General features: G+C 45.6%; 1 protein-coding gene and 1 long non-coding RNA gene across 4 annotated transcripts in view; one reads left to right on the plus strand and one right to left on the minus strand.

Annotated features, from left to right (window-relative positions):
- The window catches only part of LOC148403307 (uncharacterized), a 50,386-nt gene that overhangs the window by 17,825 nt on the left and 8,194 nt on the right, over window positions 1-24,367 (plus strand). Inside the window, exon 4 of one of the 3 annotated variants that reach the window (XR_015856083.1) lies at window positions 8,287-8,370. The exons of the other annotated variants lie outside the window; for them this stretch is intronic. This is a non-coding gene — a long non-coding RNA (uncharacterized LOC148403307). Of the gene's footprint in view, window positions 1-8,286; window positions 8,371-24,367 lie in introns of those variants that run through there. 3 annotated transcript variants of the gene reach the window in all.
- Window positions 156-24,323, minus strand: fgf11a (fibroblast growth factor 11a). The gene is made up of 5 exons (XM_088367617.1): window positions 23,393-24,323; window positions 10,863-10,973; window positions 7,458-7,561; window positions 2,369-2,567; window positions 156-2,300 (listed from the first exon to the last, which is right to left on the minus strand). The coding sequence occupies exons 1-5, from the start codon at window positions 23,583-23,585 to the stop codon at window positions 2,158-2,160; spliced, it is 750 nt and encodes a 249-aa protein (XP_088223743.1). The 5' UTR covers window positions 23,586-24,323; the 3' UTR covers window positions 156-2,157.

A 24,367-nucleotide genomic window follows, 5' to 3' on the forward strand; every position in this document is an offset into this window, starting at 1 on the left:
ACAAGCTCTACATTCCACACCATATTGAGTTCCGATAATAATTGTTATGATAATGAGAGTGGGCTGGAAGTAGAAGAAGAAAAAGGACAGTGTCACTCTTTTGTCAGAATCACCCCCCCACCCTGCCTCCCCCCCCCCCCCACCAACTGTTTTTTTTTTTTTTTTTGGGTGTTTTCTGCTGCATTGCAGATGTGGCGAAGGGACTCCACCGCAAAGTAACCCACACGCAAGGGCACATACAAATCAAAGCCACTACACGTGAGCTTGCAATATCAATATTAACAACCATCCCTCGTGCTACCCCTGTCACAGACATGGTGGTGGCTGCACCAAGTTAATGGTGTTTATACACACACACGCACACACACACACCCTCGCCACATACAGTATCCATATAGATCCCATCCAGTTTAAGTATTAGCGATGTGGAAACTTCCCTCGCATCCTGGGATGACCCTCACTGCGGTCTGCACTCCCCAGGGAGGAGAGTACAGTACTTGTAAAGTCTAGCGTTTAACCCTCGCCCGTATTGATGCTTTAAATAAAACACCTAAAGCAAAACTCGTGTGCTCTATTCATGATACAGCAGTGCCTTGAGTGTGACAATCATCTTTCCCAATTGTGTGAATTGAAAGGAAATGGCATTTATCCACCTTGGCCACCTGGGGGCAATCGAAAGGGCAATTCATATTGGACGCATGATTTTCCTGTCTGGATGCCGATGCAGCAGCCAATCATATTGCAGAGGGGCGTGTCCTGACTAGAACCCAAATGGGATGGATGCATATAGTTCTTTGCAGAGGATAAAGAATACAGATTGACTGTCCAGTTCTTAAGCAACATAGATGCTAATCATTGCCTATGTGAGCATTAGCCTTAAGCTAGCAGGTACATGGCTAAACTGTGTTGTTGTTTCAAATACGCTTTTTTATTTTTAATTTGGCATTTAACTTCAACTGGGAGTGACATTAAATCGCTTGACGCTTTTTTTTTTTTTCTCCCAAGACTTTTTACTTATTCTATCTGACAAGTAGGCTGTAAATCGAGTCAATCGTTTCTCAAGGCACCGCTGTATACTTTTTTTGGCATCAAAACCCAGAGGTAACGTTTTAGCTACAACGATTCTTGCCTCTTGATTTAACCCTGAAAACAAAGTTCTTTTTTTTTTTAAATAATATTGCAATATAGAAATGTCCCAGCCCTTAGAATGACGTAGTTACCAAAGATGATTTTTTTTTCACAGTTAAATCTTCCGCACCTCCACCCAAGCAGTATCTCCAATCTCCGTATCTCATAGTCTTAATTCTGTTCTCGCAGCGGGCCCGTTTAATTAAACATTTGTGTAATTACTTTGTGAAGAATAGTCAAACATTTAATGGACTTAGTGATCCATAGGGGATGACTGGTCAAACATGGCAACCTGAAGGTCTATTTAGCGATTTAATTAAGGTCTTAAGCACTTCCGCCCGGTGTGAAAGCGGTGTTTTAACAATTACCGGCTTGGAACAAATGTAACAATTATGGAAATATTAAATGGGTTCAGTTCATCGCAACTTTTCTCTCCTTATATCTCCCTTTGCTTAAAAGTGAGAAGATATTTACTTGTGTAAAGATGGAATTAATTATTGCTGTTTTTGTATTTTTTACACAATAGTGGATTAATGGCTATTATTAGGGGGCTATTCATTTCATGTGTGTGTTTTTGGGAGGTTGTGATCAACATCATAAAAAGTGAAAAACTGAGTACAAGTCACAAACTCATCAAATCACACCAGTTGTGGATGGAAGATACACACACACACACACACACACACACACACACACACACACACGCGCACACACAGGGCTTCTTAAAAAGTTGCTGACAAGCACGGAAGACGTTGATGGAAGCAATCAAATTAAAACAGCATTCCACCATTGCACCCGTGATGGTAAATGCCAGGAAGACTTTTTGCTCAGCTGCTGGACCGACTTGGGGGGGAGACGGCGCTTATGGCAAGAAGGGCACACCTCTTGTTGGAGTTATTGCTTCCCATATTGTAGTCACACAGAGGTTAGGACGTGAAGGTCGACAGGGAGGTTATTTTCCTCAGTGTCCAACTCTGTTTAGGCGTCCCCCAGGGGTCCCCCTCGATCCCGTCCTCATTTTTGTCAGCGCTAGGACGACGAGGTTTTGGTTTTGCTTTGAGGGTCTTTCTTGTCGTTATGGTGCACAGGCGAGTCATTGGAGGTCTTGGGCGTTTTCCTAGGCGGACTCTGCTCGGCGACGTCGTGTAGAGACGGCTCTCTGTACATGGCCACTGTGTAGGAAGTAAGAAAAACAATTCATTTGTGGTAGGACCTGAAATCGCCTCCGAATCTTTGCTACCTTCAATGAGTTTGGGTAGAAAATGTGCGGCGCCCTTGGTCTTCTTGACGCGATTTCCCTTCATGACCTGCCCGTCCCGGTTAATGCCGATGTACCAGGCCCGACCCGATTGCGTCTGTCTGTACAGGATGGACGAGTAGGTCACGTAGTAGTTCTCGAACACGCATTCTTTGAACTTGCACTCTGGCGTGAAGTGTTCCTGGAAGACACGCACGCAAAGGTGATAGGTGAAGAATAACACATTTGAGGTACGGCCAACTGGAGGGAAATGGAGCCCACATTTCATCCTGACAGGGTTACTAGACCGAGATCCTGATACCGGGATGCCATTACTTATCCTGCGCTTCACGTGTAACAAACAACGGACTTAGCCCACCCCTCCCCTCCTTCTCCCTCGGATGGTCCAGCAAGCCCACTTTCGGCCTTCAGTACACAAACATTTAAACTGTGACAATATGTCAACCAGCGGTACATCCGCTGCAAAGTCTTGCCCTTCCTGCAGCTCCCACGGTTTCCCTCTCAACGCCCCGTTCCGCTTATCCTTCTTCACGGCATAGCGGCTACGCCACACCCCACCCGCCCGACCGCATCCTTCCGTCATGTTGTAACCTTGTCGGGGAACAAACCAATTTACAGGATTGATTTGGAGCCTTGATGTGACGCTGAGCAGAAAAGACCTGAATAAGGACTTTGCTCTCTCTCTCTTTCTTCTCTCCCTCACTCCTTTCGCATTGACGTCTGCTCCTGGAGCTTTTCTTGAAGCTTCGGTGGAATATCTACACCTGGACAGTACAAAGATAAAATCCCCTGTCCTCTTTTTGCTAACAACTAAGCGTGAGACTAGCAAAGAGAAGAAGTCAACCCCCTCACCCTGGTGGCTGTCAGTTGCACTACTTTGTGTGACATCACACTCATTTAAGTTGCCGCATTATTTACGAGGTGGGGGGGGGGGAGCACATCTGTCTGCCGAGCTTTTACTCTGACATCACGCCATCACGCCAATCTCAGAATATCCTTCTCGGCAAAGGATGAAAGGTCTCTTGGTCACCCCTCGTCAGCTTGATCTTAGCCCGTGCTACTTCGAGCCGACTTGAACTTGCTGCTGCACTTCCTCGACTCTTCAGTAGAGGGTGCTCCAAACTTGCAGCAACCTACCACATCGGCACAGTCCCCAGGCTTGTTTCTGTGCAACTTTTTTTTTTTTTTTGCAGCAAAAGCATGCAGGTGTTCACTGAAGCTTCCCCTCGAGTTGCACCTGTTTGAGAACACGCACGTCGTTACACAACTCCGCTCGTGCGCCAACCACGTGACCCGAGATCGCTCACTTGCAACGGCACGAGAGGCGATGGCGAGAAAAAGAAGAGGGGATAAAATAATTTACCACAAGGCCTCTGGGGAAATGGATTCAGTGTAAGATCTCTGCGAAACGTCAATAAACATTAGGCAAGAAAAAAAAATGGATTACTCTTTGATTGGACACAAGGAAATGTAAGCTAACTTTGAAGTCGCACACATTTGTTGACCACGTTCAAGAGGACGAATGTATTTCCCGGCATCAATAAGGCGCTTGCGAATTATGTGAATGTTTGCTGACTAATGCTTTAGTATTCAAAACGGGGCAGGGCAAACTTTGTGCTCAAGCGCCACATTAAAACATTTTTACAAAATAAAAATGGTTTGTTGCCTTAAATTCTGAGTGACCTCAACTTTTTTTTCCCTTATTTTTTTTTTTTACAGTGCAGCTCGTTCGTGAAACTTAGAAAAAAAAAAAACATATGCACTGGAAATAGTAGAAAAGAAATTCTTCTGTTATTTGAATCTCCCTCATTTACATGACAGGCGGTAATGAGAACAGCTGGAGAGGTGCACGGGTGGTCAAGAAACAGAGGAGGGGGCGGGCGTCCTCACCTTGACTACCAGACCCTCATTGAGCATTTGGGGCATTTCCAAAGGGAACACGAATTATTCGCCCCCTTTCTTCCCCTCGCCACATTTCCCCTCATCCGTCACATGGCTTCTCATCTCCTTCCTTCAGGCCATATGGGTCTTGCCACTTGAGAGGAGACACATTAGAGACGAGGTAGTGTGCCTAATGGGGGTCTCGGTGCTGGTGGCGGGCGGGGTTGGCGTGGTTGTTAATTTGCTTGATTTAAAAGAAAAAGGAGAATCTGAATATTGACTCCGGATACGACTGTTTGAAGAACATTTTTGGTTGAGCTCCACAGTCTTGTTTCATTGAGGTGTTAGATGTGGAGGATGGGAAAGGGAATACGACTGGGGTACCTGCCTGCCAGCTTCCAGAGATTTTTTTTTCTTCTCCCCCAACATGAGTCTCTTCTTGAAGGGAGGAAAAATGAAAGGAAGGGGAGCAGAAGGATGCTGACTCAAAGGAAAAAGAGACTCGCAGTTTGTGATATGATGGCAGGGATGAGAAGGAAGGTCACAAAATAAATCTATTTTAAATACATAAATATGTATATTTATGTGTGTGTGTGTGTGTGTATTTCTCAACCTCCTTGCACATTTCCAATCTCAATATTAAGTCCCAAGGGGCAAAGCTGTGTTCATTGTTTTCAGAGTTTGGAGTTTTACAACTTTTTCCCCTTGTGGTTTGGATGGTGGAGGCCCCGCTACGGGTCCGACCCAATTATGTCTTCCTGCCTCTCTGTGTTTATACCTGACTGCACATGTGGCTTTGCTGAGGGCATGCAGTGGGAAGCCAAATTGACCTGGGTAGGCAGAGTGTGTGTGTGTGTGTGTGTGTGTGTTTTATCGTACAGTTTAACACAGCATGACCGCCGTTCCCCCTCCTCTGTCCTCTACACACACACGCTAGCAGCAGCCACACATAATTTCCCTCTTGTCTCTTCCCAGGAGGCTTTTCCACACCCCGCGTTTAATAAAATGGGCCACCGTGTCCTCAGCTGAGCGCTATTCATTTATTCATTTCATAACTCTGGTAACTGGTGTCGCAGCAAGAGGCCGACTTGTTTTCAATGATTCGTTTTCAATATTGTGTTCCGACTATAAGAGGGCTGATTAATTTTGAAAAATAATCAAAATTTCCCCCTTATATTAACATTACAATTTAATGTGATTTTTTTTTTTCTTTTCTCAAGGTCATCTTGTGTTTTTTCGACTCAAATGATAAATTAATCCATATTAGAATAATCAATATCCAATTTGTTATACATGAATGTTAATGTTTTACATTTTAAAATCAAATAACATTTGTATTAGTGTTCACTCCAGCAACCTCGCAAAATTCACCCAAACAAATTTGTGATATGAAAATGGCATTCTTCTTCATTTCGTGTCAATTTCTGTTCAATTAATTGTTCCACCCCGCCCAGTACAAATTAGCAATCGAAATTCAATTTGCTAATCGTATTGCTCATATGTCAAAGGCGTAAACTCGTCGGGCAGGACATTGAGTGTGACCCTGACAAGATGGTAGAAAGGAGAGCACAAGGACAGCGATGAATAATAAATAAATAAATGCATAAATAAATAAATAAATGAATAGATAAATGAATGAAACACAATGCAGCTGACACAATGCTGTTGTCACATCCCTCCAAGCTAAAGTGCTTGTTTGGAGACGCTCGTGGAAAGGGAAGTAAAGTGTTGAATAATTCACCCGCTGTTTGCAAATACGTGCATGCGCATTCACTGACGTCTTGTCGCTTAGCCGATGCACCTCGGCTACCGTCCATTTGTTACTTGACTTCATCACAAGCAAAAGTGTGAATAGTCCCAAATGCTGCTTTAACCCTTCTTTCTTGTCGCATTGAAAGAACACGTAGGAATAAAAGCTACGCGGCTATGTTGCGCAACTTTGTAAACTGCAGTATTATTTTTCGTAGATCAAGAAAATATCTTTGAGTATTGTTCAATTGTCTGTCTACGTGTGATGTGTTGCTGCACCGTTTGTGTTCGAATTCCCGTCGCTCAACACTCATCTAATTGTTAACTTGGGCCTTTCCCATTATATATTAGCTAGCGATCTTTTCTGAGGCAAAGTTTTCTGGTTGAGTTGAATACACAATGTGTGGATCTTGGAGGTTTTTTTTTTGAAAAATGTTTGCAACGACGCCCCTCCGCACGGTGTCCGCATGGGCCGAATTTTCGCATCGTGAACCTGCCGAGATTTCTAAACCACGTAGAAGCTTTCGTGTGGAAAACATGGCGGACGAGCCAGCACTGTTAAGTTTTTACTACTTTCTTTGTTTTGATGTTACGTCTGCTTCTTTATTTTGTCGTAAACATTTTTTTTTTCCGCGTGCGACACCGGCATCTCTGCACTTTCTTATCCCAGTTAAGCTATCAAGTGTGCCGGTTGAACAGGACACAATGTTAGTTTTAGCAGCGTAACCTTTCCCTTAATGAGGTTGCACTGCTCGGATGGTCAGCCCGGACCGATGACTCGTCTTCCCGCATTGCGGAGCCAGCGCTCACTGAGGCTCTTTTGGATTCATCCTGGGGCGGGGGACAACATACTACTCGCACGTTTCCAGCCGCATGAAGAAAAATGCCTCCCTCCTCAATTTCCTTCCTGCAGCTTTGCCCTCTAGCTTTCATTTGGCGGCTTACACTTGCAGTGAGTAAGAGGCGAGCGAGCAGGTTGTTTGAGGTCGGGACGGGAAACAAAAGCCTCCCCGCACATCCGGCTACCCGCCTTTCCCTGTCATCTCGCAGGGATTTTCTCAAACCTTTTTTCTGCAGGGGTACTTTCCCGTGTAAGATAGAAGTGGGTCACCTTGGCTCTGTTACGATAAAGCCTATAGCGATCTTTCGCAACTGTGCAAAAATGAATGTAGCGGAAATAAATATCACAATCGTTTTCTGGTCTTGACCGAGTCAAATTAGTTTCTTGTTTTGTTCCATACTTGATCTTTTTTTCCCCTTTTAATAAGTTAAAGGACAACCTCAGTCTCAACTGTTTTCCTCAACGTTTTTTTTTCCCGTCTTAAGGTCGGATCTTATCTAGACTTGGAGCTTTCAGATCTAGACCTCGGACTAGGACTGGATAAAGGTGGACTATAGACTAGAGCCCTGACGAATGCACTGATTTGTGAGTGGCCCATACCGAAGTGTAGAGGTAGCCCTCGCTGTTCATGGCCACGTAGAGCCCCGTCTTGGTGCTTTGGATGGCCACGATGCGGAGGCCCACAGGAATCAAGTTGAACTGCACTGTTGAAAACACACGCAAACAAAAAGATCAGAAGGTGGGAGGAATTAAAACACCAGCTGTAATCGACGACGGGAAATCCAAATTTTTTTTGTATTTTTTATTTATTTTTTTTGCACAAGGATCATTCGAAAGCCATTCCATGAGCACGTCAATGCCCTCAATTACGTGTGCGCATTCTCAAGTGAGGGATGGATGGGTGGGTGAAGGATTTTTTTTTTTCCTTATCCTGGAAATGAAATATGGAATACTAGCAAGTTTCCAATCAATTTCAAATCGAGAGTTGCACCGGCATAATAAACGGAGACAGAAAGTCAATCGTGGCTTCAATGAGGGCGGGGGGGGGAGTTTGGGGGTCAGCGTAACTTACTAGGCAAATGGGAAATGCATTGAAGTTTTCCATTCACTGAAATAAAGCGGCCGATTGTGGTAAATGTGGGCTCTTGTTGAAGGAGCCAGCACCTCAGCCAGCGCACGTGTCCCTCCTTGTCTTTCCGGAGGGGCTCGGCTTCTATTTGCCTCATCGATCTCTGCATCTCAAAGAGGCGCTCTTGCAAATGAGCCAAGTGTCACAATGGGAGGACAAATAGAGGGGAGAGCGCAATGGCTGGGAAAAAAAAAAAAAAAAATCCAATGTAGGGATCCAGGCTTTCTTTGTACTGTAGCCTGCCTTTCAAGTCCCGCTTTGACTTTTGTTCGGCCCTCAATAGTTTGCTTTCTTCCACAGTAAATAAGGCCTCACATCTACATCATCGTCACCATCATCACCATTCCTGAATAAACACTCCACCTCTGTTTTATTCAATTCGCCTGGGGAAAAAATAAAAGATTAAAAAAAAAAAAAAAGCGCTTGTTTACTTTTATTTGTTGTTCCCCCGGGGAGAGGAAATGAGAGGGACGGGAAGAAGGTGTTGCCAAATCAATCCCGCCAGTCAATTTGAGGCCTGGAGATCATAGAGACAATAAATAAGCAAGGATGGCGTGGAGTGGAGGTAGAATGGATGGGAGGGGGGGAGGGGCTGGCAGCGAGACACAAAGTTAAGCGATGCAAATGGCGGGATTGTGCGATTTTGCAGGTTGCATTGTGCTACAACTGAGTTAGATGTGAAATCTATTGCAGTGACAGTACAAGTGCAGTGCTGCCTTGAGATCAAACTTGACTAGCATAATGCTAACACACAATGGGAAACGCCTTAGATGGGCCAACACAACTAGCATTACTATCACAGTAGTTGCAAACCTGTAAAAAAAACAAATCGTAGCAACACATGACGATATACTTTATAACAATGCTTATTCTTTATCCTCTGCAATAAAATTACCGATATTACTGCAGCTCTTCTGTTAAGTTTCTTAATTTGTACTGTTGTTTAAAAAAATTCTGTTCAAACATGTTGCCTTTCTGTATCATTTCTTATTTTCTGATATCAGTAATTGGGCAATTTGCAAAAATAATGGATATTAACAATTGATCAATTGATCTCTTTCAATCAAAGCAAAACATTTTACAAAATCATTACTACAAGTCAAAATATTTCAAATCAGGACACATTTGATAACATGTTGCTGTTTTGGGGGGGCTGGAACAGATGAACAGATGAACAGATTTCCATTCATATGAATGGGAAAGTATGATTTGAGTTGTACTATGGTATTGTGGTGGATTCCACGAGACACAGCAGACGCCCCATTTCACTTCAGGTCGTATGCAATTCCTCAAGCGCTCACTCTCACAGTCCTCGTCTTGTTCCTCGCAGTTCTCAAAGCTTTTAAATTCTCTTGTGCTGAATGATATCAAGCACAGGGGAAAGTCGGACAAAGAGACTCGGATGGTGGGTTGGAGAGCGAGCGAGACGTGTTGCAGAGCAAAGACGCAGATAAATAACATTTCCTTCCAACAGCGGGAGATGCTAATTAAAGAGGATAAAAGTCAGAGGACGCCGCCGCTCCTCATGGCTTTCTGATCTACACGCTGAGACTCAATATGGCTTTCATCACCCCAATCTCGCTTTCCTCCCGTCTTTCTTCTTTTGTCTTCCCACATTGTGCACCCGCCTGGTTCCTGCCGCAACAGAGTCGTTTGGGGTCAAATGAAGTAGAAAGCTTAATTGGCCGTGGAAAAACATTTGCAATGCGATTATAGTATTATGCTCATTATACAATCAGCGAAAGGTGGCGTCTGGTGGAAAGACGTAGCCTGGCTAACGCTAGCACGTCAACAAAAAACTCAATCTGGTGCCTTGAGGGATGCAACTATTTACTCGGGAGAAACCCAGCAACTTACTTAACATAAAAAAACACTTAACATAAAAAATATTGATTCAATAATAATAATTTAATAAAAATACATGATAATTTCATAATAATCATTTAAGGAGATTTCAAAAATACTGCTTCATCTTGTGTGTGGTAGAAGCCTCGTATCTTTGTTGTCAATCTCCAGATTCGTCTATGGAAAGGCAATCCTGTCCCTCGGGTCCTTTTTGTCCACGTCCCGCCCGCACTGGCCAGGCAGTCCATGAGGGGAGGTGACAAATAGAGTCCGACAGGTGTCCCCGTGTTTTTGGCCCGTGAAGAAGGGATTGCCTGTGTCATGGTCAGGCGGCGTCACGACACCATCCAAAGTTCTCGTGTTACGCAGTGTTGATTGATACCCACTCGCTGTGTCACTTGCTGAATAATTCTTCGGTGGCGCTTGAGCACCTAACGCCTGTTTTTCTTCATCAGACTCCAGAAGTACGACATGACAAAGACCAATTTCAGCGTCTCTGAATCTGTTTTTCTTACATGCCTACCAAGTACGACAGCCTTTTCACTTTTTGGTCCACTTGACCAATTCCAAACCCCCAAGTAAACAAAGTCCCCACTCAGCAAACAACAGCCTGCCAATGTTTACGTCACGTAAAAAGGACAAGCGGCGGCCCCGCAGCCAAAAACGTCTTAATGAATTGCTAGAATGTAAATTTCACCCGGGCGGCCGTTGCCCCTCCCGCCGGGCTGTAAATCTAACAATTGTGCCAACTTCATGTTTTGCGTCCAAATTGGTGTCGTGACAGAAAAATACTGTGTTGCCACATCAGTGACATCCCATAATAGTGACCCGGCCGGGAAATCAGGACGCTTTTGGTCGTGTAGTGTCTTATCAGGATCAAACCAGGGTGCCCTCATGCATTGATTGGGACCTTCTGATATCGGGTGTGTTCTCCAACTTGAATACTTCTCCCCACCTTTTCTCGAGTGTCGATCAGTTTACCAACACGTTGAACCACCCCACGACGTCGGTATTAGGGAGTATTGACTTACAGAAGGAGCTGCTTTCGTCCTTTGTGCCTTCCATGGTGCCGTTCGGCAGCATTTGAAGGTAGAAGCCGTGTCGGCAGTAGAGCCGCGTGACGATGCCCTTCAGCTGCGGCTCTGCGAAGCAAACACACGAGGGAAGGGTTAAGCGGATGCACGCGAAGGAAAGCCCAAGTTGTGATATTCGCACTGGGAACTGGTCCAATAGTAAAGACGTCGCAATATGTACGGGTCGGCGAGACGGCGCGTCGCCGTTTGCCCTGCGTCGTCGAGCCGATCAATGTGTACCCGTGGCGAGAAAGCAAGATGTGAGGAGTCTCTGTCAACCGATGCTTGCAGTGAGTGGGGCAATCAGTCAATGCTAACAGGATCTCAAAATATCTACAATCTGTCTTTTATTTGGACTATTTCCTCTATTCAATGACAATCGCACCATGTTTGTGTAGTTCACGATCAAGTTGCTGGTTGGAGTCCCAAAACCCAATAGGGGCTCTCAGTTTTCAATAGAAGCGCGGCACAAAATTGCTTGGTACGCGGCAAAGAGTCGCCATCTGTAAATTTTTCGGTCCACTTCAGCTGCGTAATCCACACCGGTGTTCATGATGTTTTGGCGCATTGGGATTCTGTTTCGCAAGGAGCCAATTTGCGGCCGAAATATGAGTTGTGCGTGTCTAGTCTAAGGGCGCTGCAACCTAAAGAGTGGAAGATGTATTAGAAGAAGCGCCGGTGCGCAAATGTTCCCGCGATCAACTTTTAATGAGGAGCATCAACTATGAATGAGAACAGAGAAATACGGGAGCCGCTGGCAGTTTGCCCTTCGTCGACAGCGGGCTTGTGTGGAGGCGTGTGCGCCTAACCCTTTAATTGAAACGTAGCGCCATGTAAAAATGAAAATTCTCACGCTCTTATTCAGCACATCTCCAGCAACAAATATCATTTTCAACACCCTCCTTCATTGTGCTTGAAAAATTAATTTGCAGTCTGTCCCAGAATCTGTCCGCCAACAAATAAATCTGATTGGACACCACGATCTCAGCGGCAAGACTGAATTTCTGGAAGCCGCTGTGGATAAAAACTCATGCATCTGTGGTTGGATGGCCGGACGCAGAAGGTCAAACTGGAGTGTGGTAATCTGTAATATCCTGAGAGTTAATCCCAAATTAAGCCTCAAACCACACATGGGGCCATGTGCCGCTTAGCACAGCTGCCTTGCATGGTGTAACCCCGGGCGGTGGGCGGAGCCAGTTGCTGACCTTCACTACGCTAATCCTGTAATAACCCTGTACCTGAGCATCTCAAAGGGGATATCAATCCAAAATGAATCAAATTCCAGATAAAATCTGTTCTTGACAAATCTATAAAACGGATGAAAATGGATTGAGAAGCGTCTTTGGTCTGTCCGACCGGCGACGCTAATTGCTTCCCACAACAATGTGCTTCTCGGCGCAAACGCTGACGTCTCCCAGCGGCTTCCCATTTGCGCGTTCGATATCCATATGGCAACGCAACCTCCTCCGTCAGCGCCTGACATCTTGTTCTTGCCGCCGACTGACAGCGCACCGTCAACTCTCGTCAAGAAGTATCTCCACGAAGCCGATTTAATTTACACCGGTGGGGATGCGGAACGCCACGTCACGTGTGCTTTCTTTATGTTCCGTATTGTTTAAAAGTCAAACTCGGCCATCCGACGTCTTTTCGTCGCCGCCGGAAAGGTCAACACCGTTTGGGAAAGTCCTGCTCGACTGCGGCCACGTGCGACTTGCAGCAACCACTTCCTGCCGCTTTTCCACAGTTAATAAGCTTGTTACTCCCGACTGACTCCAATATTTTCTCTCTCTCTCTCGCTCTCTTGCTCTCTCGCTCTCTCACCATAAGCACGAGAGGCCCCGGGCTATTAATCTGTGGATACACAGTATGGATTTTACAACTGCTAGTATTTCAACTCTCAGCATTTATGGCATCAAATAGTGAATGCTTGAAGCTAAATGAATGAATGAATGAATGAACGACATCCCCTATTTTGAATGTGGAACATCTGGAGTGATGAGAAGAAATGTGAGGGAGAGTCTTTGCAATTGATGATTTTGAACTAATTGTGATTGGAAGAAGAGTGAGTGAATGATTTAAAAACAAAAAATGACTTCTCCTCTTCTTTGCTCGCTCGATCAGCTCCGCCCCTTGCAGTTGCTTAACACTTGACTCAGTGATGAAGTGCAGTCAAAACCCAAAGTTTGCATCTTGAGAAGAATTTGAACAGTCCAAAGGCATGAATGATGCACACAAGGTCAAGAAAGATGACATGTTAAAATATCTCAAATAAATAAACACTGAGGAAAGCTGCTTGCACACTGGCCGGAGGCTTGGAGAGTGTTGTTGTTTATCTAATAGGATTACCATGATCACATTTATTTTTAATTTCCATTTCATCTTCATCTGAGTGTTTACAAAGCCTTTTTAAAAAGACTTCTTTGTGGTATGGAAAGATTCTGCGTTCCATCTGAGCTGGACACACGGGATGAACCGAGCCGCAGACTTACACCCACTTCAGATCAACGGCGGGAGCTTAGTAAATTTTGATTGTCAACAAATGCTAAATGGTCAAGCGAGTATCTAAAAGTGAATGGACTCTTAAACAAAAACAAATGTGAAGGCAACATTGAGACGACGGGGTCAAACAGTACTCTGAGAGTGATTGATTTAAAGCTTAAAACAAAAACAAAAAAGGACTTTAATGATCGAGTCTGAGCGACAAAAGAAGCCGCTGGAGACGAAAGCGCCCGAGAGCGCGTGTGGGGAGGAAGATAAGCCGCCGGGATAAAGAGTGAGATGGAAAACGAGATGAGAGAGAGAAGACAAAAGCGTACATCAAGAGGGGGAGCCAAGACGCCGTTGGTGACGGGAGGGGTTGAGAGACGACGGCATGTGCCTTCAAAGTGTGTGACGTCACGGGGACTCGGTTCTGGAACTGCCGTCCGAATTTCAACCATCGGCAAAAGCATCGAGGACCAACAAAATAACGCACAGAGCTTCCTTGGCACTTCTCTTTGACGCTTCATCAGGATCTCCTCTTCCAGCCACTGCCGGACTGTGGAGTTTCCCCATCAATCAAGTTGAAGAGCAGGCGTTTTCCTAACAGACAGGAGATATGTCGAAATAGAGTAGAAATGGATTTGAGAAGGTTGCATGTGATTAGATAAGTGCCGAATGGAAGGCGAAGGGGAGGAGATGATATCCGAAGAAAGTGGCACGGGAGACACGAGGCCAAGGACGACCAAGGTCGAGGAGGTCCGAGACCGAGGCGAAGATGAAAGCGGCGCGAGGGGATCCATCTCCTCGCTGTTGTAACACTCAAAGGAGTCAATGAACAGGAACCACAATTCCCACCCATTCCGAGTTTTCTCTCCTTTCTTCAATCCTTTATTTTTTACCCCACCTCCTTTGGTAGCGTCCAACGCTCAGCCGTTTAAAGCAATGTTGTACGTCTCCTCTTCATACAGAGTGCCGACTCCTACCAAGATGGATGGCAATATTCCCATCGAGAGCCGTTAAGGGGCAAATACAAACCAATTTCCTGTCAATAGATGCTCCCCAGATGACACTTGAAGCGCACGACATCATCACTCACTGGCACAAGTGACGGAGACAAAGTGGCACAATAACCATGCAGATAGAACTCGCAGGTGTCGTTACAGATCAGGAGGGTGCGGCATCTTGTTGGACTTTTAACCCAATGGGCATTAAGTCTTGGTTAATTTCTGCAGAAACACTTGTGAGGTGGTATAGTTCATTGGTGGAGCCCGGAGGTTGAGGGTTCGATCCCCAGCCGTTGTCTCCAAGTGCTGTTCTGAAAGGACGGGCTTTACTTTTGCCAGCGTTGTAAGATAAATGTCAAAAAGTTAAATTTAAAAACAGCACCAATTTTCCTGTCCAATTGAAAATCGCTTCCTTAAGATGGAACCAGTAGCAAAAATAATGAAAACAGCAGGGGTCTCAAAACGGAACCCTGTGGAACACCATGCAACACTTGGGTAGGGTGTGACTTTTGAGAGGATTCGGGAAGATGATCTAAATTTTGTGAGGTGTTAAACGTTTTTAAATTTTAGGAAGATTTTTTTTTTTTTTTTTTTTAGTTCGATTCGACACCATTTTTGCTGATATGACTGATGCAATCATTCCACCCAACAGTGCTGATACGAAGAGGTCTCTGATAGGGCTAATGAGACATGCGGTGGTACCTAATGTTTTGGCTGACGAGTGTATGGCCTCGCTCATCTCCCACCTCTCTTCTCCTTCTGCCCTGCTTGGCACAATGCTGAGCAAGCACTTCTTCCTCCCTCATGTCTCTCTCTCTTTCTTCTGTATGCTCGCTCTGTCATAGCCTCTCTCAGAAGCCACAGCAGTGGAACATGGAGCACAATGCTAATCAGGCTACATGCACACGCGAACACATGCGCACGCGCGCACACGCACGTAGGAGCTTAACGAGTGTCAAGAGTCGTCACAAAATTGAGGCGACACTTTCTCTCCTCTCTCCCAAATGAGGTAATTAAGAAATGCCTAACGAGAACTTGTGTGGTTTTGTTGTTGTTTTTATTTTGCTGCAGGTCATATCACTTTCATCGCTTTCATTTGCAAAGTGAACAACCGGCCGGTTGTGCTGAGCGATGTGCCGCAATACATCAGTCAAGCCCACGGAAATGTCAGCCGTGTCGCGCAAGGAAGCGTCTGATCGTGCCTTTGTGGTTAATTGCGCTCTTATTAGATTGCGTGATTAGGATTTTGGGCTCATTTGTCTTAATTTGTCTTTTTTTTTTTTTGCATTCTCTTGCTTTGTCTTCATTCATTTTTTACATTTTAATAGCTTCACTTGTGACCCGCAGATAGTGGCACACTTGATTTGCATAACTGGAAAATATATACAGGGGGTGTTAAAGTAGGTATAGAGTTTTTGTTAAAAAAGAAACAACAGCTTTATTATGTCACACTTAATTTACCAACTAATTTGCTGCTCGTCGTGTCCACTTTTAGTAAACGTGTACTTGAGTAGTTTTGCTATTTGATCATTCCCGTTAGCAAAACGGTTAGCACGGTTTTGCCATCTTCGCCTGCAATTATCATATGTTTCTCTATTTTTCACGACTACTTCTCTTTATTTAGTGACAAAAACTCTTGTCACAGTTGTATCTTATTTGCCGTAAATCTGAAGATTAGTGACTTGGAGGTGCTGTGAGTGTTAAGGCGCAATAGCTAGCAGGTTAGCTTAGCACCAAGGCTTCCCGCAGTGGGAGAATGGATAACTGTTCAACGTGGACACAGTGTCTTTTTATTTGAACAAGAAGGAGAAGAAGAATACATTTGATTTATATAGCGCTTTTTTGGGGGGGCATAAAGAACAGCAATTTTGTTTTTAACAATTCAAGCACCCTCGTGCTAAAGTCACTCATGAACGTTATCTTAATTTGTTGGTAGAGGCTAAATCTATAAAATAGACTAAGTCCACTAGATTTATTTTGCTCTGACTGCGTTTGTCCTCCGAGTACAACCGGATTTGCAATAATGTTGCGACCTGACTGTCATAATTAGTCGTACAATGCCACATAGTTCTAGGTAGGACCACACCGAGGAAACCCCCAGCCCCCCCCATAAAAAAAAAAAAATCTCAAGCATGTTTTTTTTTTTTGTCTGCCCAATCTGTGTGTGGCTGCCTGTGTAATCATATCCTTTGCACCATAGGCTCCCAGTGCAATCTCATGCATCGCTACTCTTTAATTAAACTGATTTGCAGAGAATTTCTCCTCCAGTCCGACCCAGCTTCATTCAAAGGCGTGCAGATCCGCATCGATAATTGCATCGCAACAACAGCTGTATTAAAGTTCGTTCGTTACTCTCGTCGCCGTTCAAAATGTCCCACTCCGCACCTCAAGCGCGCACTTGTCACAACTCCAGTGGAGATCGATGTTCCCCCCTCGGCGGTGTGCCAGCAAAGGCTCCCGCTAGCTCCCCCGGAGTGCCCCCCCCCCGCCGCTCGTCGCACGCAATCGGACGTCAGCGCCGAGACGCACGCTTCCGTCCCTGCCAGTATTCCCCGTCTTCCCTCAGTGAGATTAATCTTAGATATATACTTCGGCAGGAAACCACAACATGACCCTGAGGATGTGTGTGTGTGTGGGGGGGGGGGGGTTAGTTAATATTTGAAGCCACTGTGTCCACACTGAGATGGAACTGTAACATCATTTCCTACTTATATAATATTGCACAGAAGTGTAAAGTGAAGTACAAGTACACTTTTGTCAAAGTGGGCTGATTTTTCTTTTCTCCAGCTTGCAGATGACGACACGAAACATTATCAGAATACATTTTACAATCAAGGTGTACCCCGCAAGTGAATTCAAATAAAAAAGGCCCATATCGTCGCCATTTCCACCTCGCTACTTTGGAACGGCTTTCAGCTCCCGCCTCTCTATTGGCCCATCTCGCCAAGATGGATCTCCTTTCCTTTGCACCTTGGACGCCTCTGTTTGTGTCTCTCTCTCGGTGGGGAAGGTCAGCTTTGGGGACAACATGGAGCCTGACTCCCGTTGTCAATATCTCAGCTTTTTAAAAACCACCACAGATGTGTTGCCATGCTCAGAATGTACAGCAAAGTTGTTGGTGGGAAAATGTTTTGGTGTTAAGGTTTGAGTGGTCTCCGCCGCCCTCACCCCCTCCTGCCCCATCAAAGAAGAAAAATGGACATTTGCTAAGTTTCATTATGAGAATTTAATGCTATGCCATCCCCTCCGCCTGCCTGGGCGTGTCCTTATGCACATCATGTGAAACAATATTTCCATTATGCAAAAACGTGGGATCAAGAAGGGGTGAAGATTGAAGCTGCTTTATTTTGCAGCGGCCCACGTGACCTTTGCTGAATGTCAGCACCCGAGCGCCGGGACGGGCCGTGGTGTCCCACTTCAAAACGGCCAATAAAGCCGAAACGCTTGAAAAAATAATGATGATCCATTTCAGGGAAGGGCTATCCTTCATGACCCAATGTTCCCGAAGGGCCTGGCGGCAGCTCCCTCTCGCTTTGCCCTTTTGTAGCCGCTTCTATTCTCCTATCTGGCATGAAAATGCCTCCTGGTTTGATTTAAGAAAATAATGATGAACAACTGAAAATACATCAAAGAACTCGAGTCGTTAGTTTGCAAAGTCATGGTTGGATTTTGTAAAATATTTGCAAGAGCTGCAAGTTAAGTCTCCACCACCAAGGCAGAGCTTTAATGACCGACTAAGGGGGTGCACCCCCCTGCCCCCCCCACCCGTCCACTTTCCCTTCGCCGCGTCTAATTACATGATGGATAATTTAATGGCGGAGGCCCCAGTTTTGCAAGAAGTTCTGTCGCCTGCTCTCACTCTCGTCTGCACGCAAACGAACTTCTGAGCGAGAGAGCATTGCGGATATTTTCTGTGCGTGCGTGCGTGCGTGTGTGTGTGCGTGTGTGTGTGTGTGTGTGTGTGCGCATTCACCATCAGACGGCTGCCACAGTCTGTCAAGTGAAGGACGTGTCACGCACCTGTGCGCTTGGCGACTACGGGGCGGAACTTGTCCTCACGAGGATTTAGTGAAGTTAGGGTTTAGTTTTTATGGTCAAGAAAATAATTCCCAGTAGAAACGGGACGTGTTTTGTGGGTTCCGTGCAAAAGCAAGCTTTGTCAAAATATTCCATGGCAAAATATTGAGTTTTGTTTTTGAGCGAGGTTTTCTAATCTTATTTCATACTATAGCCTGTGATAATATTTGACTTGATCAAAACAGTAATTGCATACTATAATCGAAAGATTATAATTAATTACAATTTAATGCGTTGCATTGTACTGCTCCTTCTGCTGTGCCCATTTCTGCCTTCGGGGGGCAGTGTAAAACTGTCACACAGGGAAAAAAATATGAAGAAAATGTATCACTATTCTCAGTAAGTTCCGATATTTGTTTTTCCACTGAGTATAAATGCCTGTGAGTATTGTTATATTGTCAGTCTACATGTTTTGCGCAACCAAATATGTTGGTGTTTAAAATGCACCGGTGTGAGAAAACTACCCCCAAAAAATACGAGTTGTATTGTGAATGGTCACCCAGTACAGGTCTGCAAACCTGTCGTAAATATTCATCGTCCAGCGTTTTGTTTATTTTCAAATGCACTTACATGCGCTTCCCGACTCAAGTAATAGACGACGGTTTGGATTGAACATTGATACGCATTTAAACGTGCTTACAGTATGTCTACATTATTCAGGGCGATGCATCTATGTACTTGCCAGACGTGCTATAAGTGCAGAGATGCAAGCGTGCGTGTTTAAATCTTCCAGAGTTCCACAGGGAAGGAAGACAAGGGGAGGGAAAGTCAAAGAAGGAAGGAAGGCCATGCAGTTAGTAATGATTTTTCTTTTTTTTTTTTTTTCTTTTTTTCGTAATCACCTTCGAAAACATTGCTATGCATTGGCCAGTCCCAGCGCGCCGGCTGCCAGCAAATCCGACACCTCCCCTGGGTGCCACGGTCCTCCGTGATCAAAGTAAATGAACCCAAGCGGGAAGGCACACACGCATCAATTTCCGATCGGGACAATTTTCTTCGATAGATAATGAGTGACCGGACGCCATGTGTGTGTTTGTGTGTGGAGAGGTAAACCGGCACTGAAGTGGACAAAGATGATGTATGAGTTTGACAGTGTCGGGCTGGTCAGGGACAATGTCACGTTCATGACCAACACACCGGCCGTGTGTTGACGTGGATGAGCGTCGACGTGCCCGCGTGTCACTGAAGCGCCATCGTTATGTGACACACGTCTGCGCACAAACCATGCGGCAAATTGATTGCATATAAAATGCTAATGCGGGCTTTACTACCCTGATCTTGAACGGTCAGCATTGTCTAAAGGGACTGCGATGCCGTGGATCGCGTAGGATTCGAAGCGCGGCAACGCAACTGTTGGGTCAAACGTAACCCAAATTGTGTATAACGGCAAAACCGGTGCTGGGTCCAAAAAGGAACCCAGGAAATATTCTTATTTCTTCCTCTGTGGAGACGTACAGTGATTTCAAAATGAAATACTTTTAAATTGAACTCTGGAATATAATTCATAAGAGATGAAAACTTTGGACAGAATTAGTTTGACTTAGTTCAGGAACATAAAATGTATCTATATTTCTTTTAATATTCTTTTCAATTTTACTTAAGCGTGATAACCTTGGTGTCGAGGTGGCCGGTTAGAGAAAATCTGCAAAATAAACGTACGATAGACTAAACTGCGATGTAACCCAAAAAAAAAGACAATTTTATAAAACGCATCGTTCTTTCTTGTTTGTCATTGTCATTGTCTTGGCCTCTATTCAGCTTAATGGGTCATTATCACCACCAACTGGTATTTTCCACGTAAATTGAAGTCGAGCGCATGCAGTGAAGCTTACTGCCGCCATTTAGTGGTGGGGGTCTGAAGCACACTCAATCCTCTGTAACTTAAAGATTCTGCCTCAAAGTTTTCCTACTTATCTGATAGCAATGATTGATACTCTCCCCGGCCGGTTCCCTCAAAACATTCTGCGGCAAAACAAACCATCAATCAATAAGCCCAACGCCGTTGGTGGAGGAGGCGCGTTCATCATCACAAACGCTAAACATTTGCATCAAACGCAGCTTCTTTAACAAGGCGCCGGGGAGCGTGGCGCACGACACAAGGCAGTCTTTGTCGTCGTATCGTGCGACTGTTCCTAATATTGCGGCACGCCGCTTCCGTCGACATTGCCACGCTGTTTTGCACCGATCCGTCCGCAACGCCGCCGCCATCATGGAACACAACAGCTGCGGGATCCGTGACGTGGAGCCCCAAAACCAGACGATTTAACGCGAAAACATAACTGGCCCGATAACCTTGAGAAGAGAAGCTAATAGAAAAGGCCACTTGCTCCCCGGTGTGGTTCTGCGCTGCGGGCCGCTCTATAGAGGCAGTAAATAGGCCCAGTTCGATGTGTGCCCTCCAAACGCATTATCCATCGATCGGTGTGTGTTAACGACGGGAGATGATGAATCACCAAACGGGCAGGGACGGGGCGAACCGGCTCTGCTCGGCCGGGATCCGAACCGGCGCCGTTACCCTGGGGTATGCGGTCGCACACCGACTCCAGAGGACAACGCAAGCTATTTCGGTTTGGCTTTGATATCCAATAGGGGGCTTAACATCCTCATTAGATCATATCGGACGCACAAGCGGGAGGGGCGACATTATCTCCCCTCTGCACCCGCTTACTCAATTATCATGGCAGCCCGTCATTTGTTTGTGTAAGCGCGTCAGTCTGCTGAAGTATTAGTTTGGCACGATGCGAACGCTCATCGGAATGCCTTTGTGTGTTTTCGGGAGGCCGCACGGGTCAAGTCGACCTTGGGATAAGACGAGCGGGTTGGCGGTTTGCAATTGCGTAATGAGAGAAGGTATGTGGGTCAGGCCAGGACGCACCAGCACATGGACCACGCGCATCCATCACTCACCCGGCTCCCATTGCTAAGGTGGAGGTGGGCAACCTCTACGGGTCGGTACGATCCACCTGACGCTATTTAGAGGCCTCCATTATTTGGCTCCAAATCGGTTGATTTAAAAAAAAAAAGGTCATTAATTTTTATTCGACTGTAATTCAATAATTGACTAAATATGAACAGAAATCAATAAAAAACATTTACTTTATTAAAATGTGCGTTAGTCATGAATTCATTTGTGAAATTCGAATATAACGCATAAGTTTGAATTTTAAAGCCATTTAAAAAATGGTTGAATTACTTATCTCATGATATAATTTGGAATATTCATCATAATGATTTTAGAAAATATTGGTAAAATGTTCCATTATATAGAAATTAAATAGATTATTCTGTGAAATTGCACATAAAGTAGTTCAGAAAAATTATGGATAAATATCCTGTGATTATTATTCATTGGAATTATTATTATTATTATCAGATATTTAAACATGTGTACACCCTTAAAAGCTGGGTTAAAAATGGTGGGTTACTGTTTTATCCCACATTGGATTATTTTTAATTCATCAGTTTTATCATTTTTAAATAATGTTATAATTCCCATATTGTACAGCCACAGTTGAACATTTATTTTAACCTGATTTAATTCTGATGGCCCAAAAATCAAATATGGTTCTCCCTCCCTGGGTTTCGTAGAAGACGCGCACTTGCACGTATGCATTGGCACATCAACAATCTGAAATGGCTGACCAAACTGTCCGTGACGTCGGAGCAGACTGCTTTGCCTGCGTGATGACACCTCAACCAAAAAATTAGAAACAACCCTCTCTCTCGCTCGCTCTCTCTCTTTCTCGCACGCAGGCACTCACGCACACGCACACACACAATCCAGCTCGACACGGAGGTCTCCGCGGTGTCATCCACACCCACACGTGCACGGCCTCCTTGAGGAAATGATGAAGATGCACATTGCCATACGTGGTACTTAACGCAGACCCCATCAGCGAAGCGGTCAACCTGATAATGCTTCTCGAACCCCGGCCTCCGCACTCAGGTCCCGCCATTACCATAATAAATCCATAAGTGTGTGAAAAACGCCGACAGCAACGTTGGCCGCAACAATGGCTCCGTGTCAGCCTCGCCACCCGTCCCATATTTGATGACCGTAATCATGCGTGGCAGATGCTGCTTGCTCACGTAAATATCAATGTGAACTTTAGGTGCGCATCGGACGCCCAACGCTGGAAAAAACTCCATCGAAATGAATCGACAAAAGATACAAATCACAAGGCTCTCAATAACGACGATTCGTTATTCTAACTGAAGACCGTCATCTTATTCCCTTCTGTTGTATCACCTAACCTTTACCTCTATTTTACCGCTTCCTCGAGAAGGTGAGCTCACTTTGCTGGAGCCAGAGCTTCTTTGTGGCCACAAATTAGCATTGTCGTCATGTGATTTTTCAACTCAACGGGACACACTGCTTCTAGTCTGGCCCAAGTGTCGATTCAAACGACTCCGTGGAAAATGTTGCAGTTGAGCAAAACGTGGCATTGAGCGAGAGTGACTGATTGTGCAATTAGCATGCTAACGCTTAAGACAAGTACGGATGAGGTGCAAGTTGCCTCGAGGGTTGTAAAAGTCGTACGCAAGCGATCGGGCCCCCAGGGACGACAAAGAAGGCTCCCGCGGTCACGTGGATTTATATAACGGACTTGTCACGCTATGACTTAATTATTGAGCTGAAGTAAGCAGCAAGCAAAGCAGACACAACACAAGTTGGGACAGTGGATTTGCAGACTAGACTGGAAACGATCCCGGTCCAGCTTGTGTGCAGCTGAGAGAAAGACAGGCTGGAAGGATTCCCAGATTGAGATTCAGATCTGGCCTGAAAATTACAGCATGGATGTCCTCTGCACTCGGGGATTAATTTGATTTCTGGCCTGAGACCATCACCAAAATGCTGTATGAAACTGACAGACATGGAGCGGAGGAGGTCTAAAAAAAAAAAAAAAAAAAAAAAGTGGCGCTCACCTGGTCTTTTTTCCATTTTCCTCCCTCGACTGCCGCATAATCGGACCTTGGATATCAAAATGAGGATTTGCTTCTGGCAAAGCGACTTGTTGCTTTTCGTGCACGGCTTTCGCTTGCTGGCAATCTGACGGTTGGTCTGGGGGTCCTTGACCTCCCGACGCTGTCGAATGAGGGAGCTGGCAAGGGCGGCCATTTTGCCAGCGCAGGCCCCGCTGGCGGCCTTGTGGCGCCCGGGTGATGGGGGGTACCGTGGGCCACCCCCCTGCCCGTTCACCCAGGGCGACGGGGCAGCGCTACGGTTGTCTCGAGCTGATGAGCTGGAGGGAAATGGATGAAAGGCAAGAAGAGGCACACCCTCAAAAAGCACACAACTGTAACGGAGGCTTGTTGACGATCCCGATCTGGCGAGCCTCGAATGGATTCGTTTGCCTTCTTTTGTTTGGGCATGCCATGTTCTTATCTAAACCAATCCATCAGTTCCACTCCAGTCCAGCCTGTCTCCTTGACCTCCGGGGGAAGTTTGCCTCCAGCATTCGCCCAATTGCGGAATCCTTCAATCGCAACTGTCAACTGTCCTCCTGTCCGACTCGGTGACGGACGGCGTCAAGACGTCCAAGAAGTGCACAAGAAGATGAGACCTGAGGTATCAGCTCGGAAAGAGGAAGCTGCCTGACTTACTCCCCCTTTCCGAGTCCTTCATGCCGTCCTGAGCGGGCGATTGAGGAGACGTGGTAGCGCTCCATCCGAGCATCCTTCCAGAGGTGACATTCAAAGAGTGGACGCGAGAGGAAGAAGAGCAACGCCGACCGTGTCTAGCCCACCATGTCGGATCGAGCTCTCAAAGTCCCTCCGCCGAGTGCGAGCGGAGCCTTGTGTCCTTCAGCCACGCTCGCTGCCTTGCAGCTGGCAGAACGAGGGATGAATGAGTGGAATGAGACACAGCGGGGGGAGAGTGAGAGCAAGAGAGCGAGCGAG

The sequence above is a fragment of the Syngnathus floridae genome, chromosome 1 (genome assembly GCF_059516105.1).
Source record: "Syngnathus floridae isolate MCC-2025c chromosome 1, RoL_Sflo_1.0, whole genome shotgun sequence".
Classification (NCBI taxonomy): Eukaryota; Metazoa; Chordata; class Actinopteri; order Syngnathiformes; family Syngnathidae; genus Syngnathus; species Syngnathus floridae.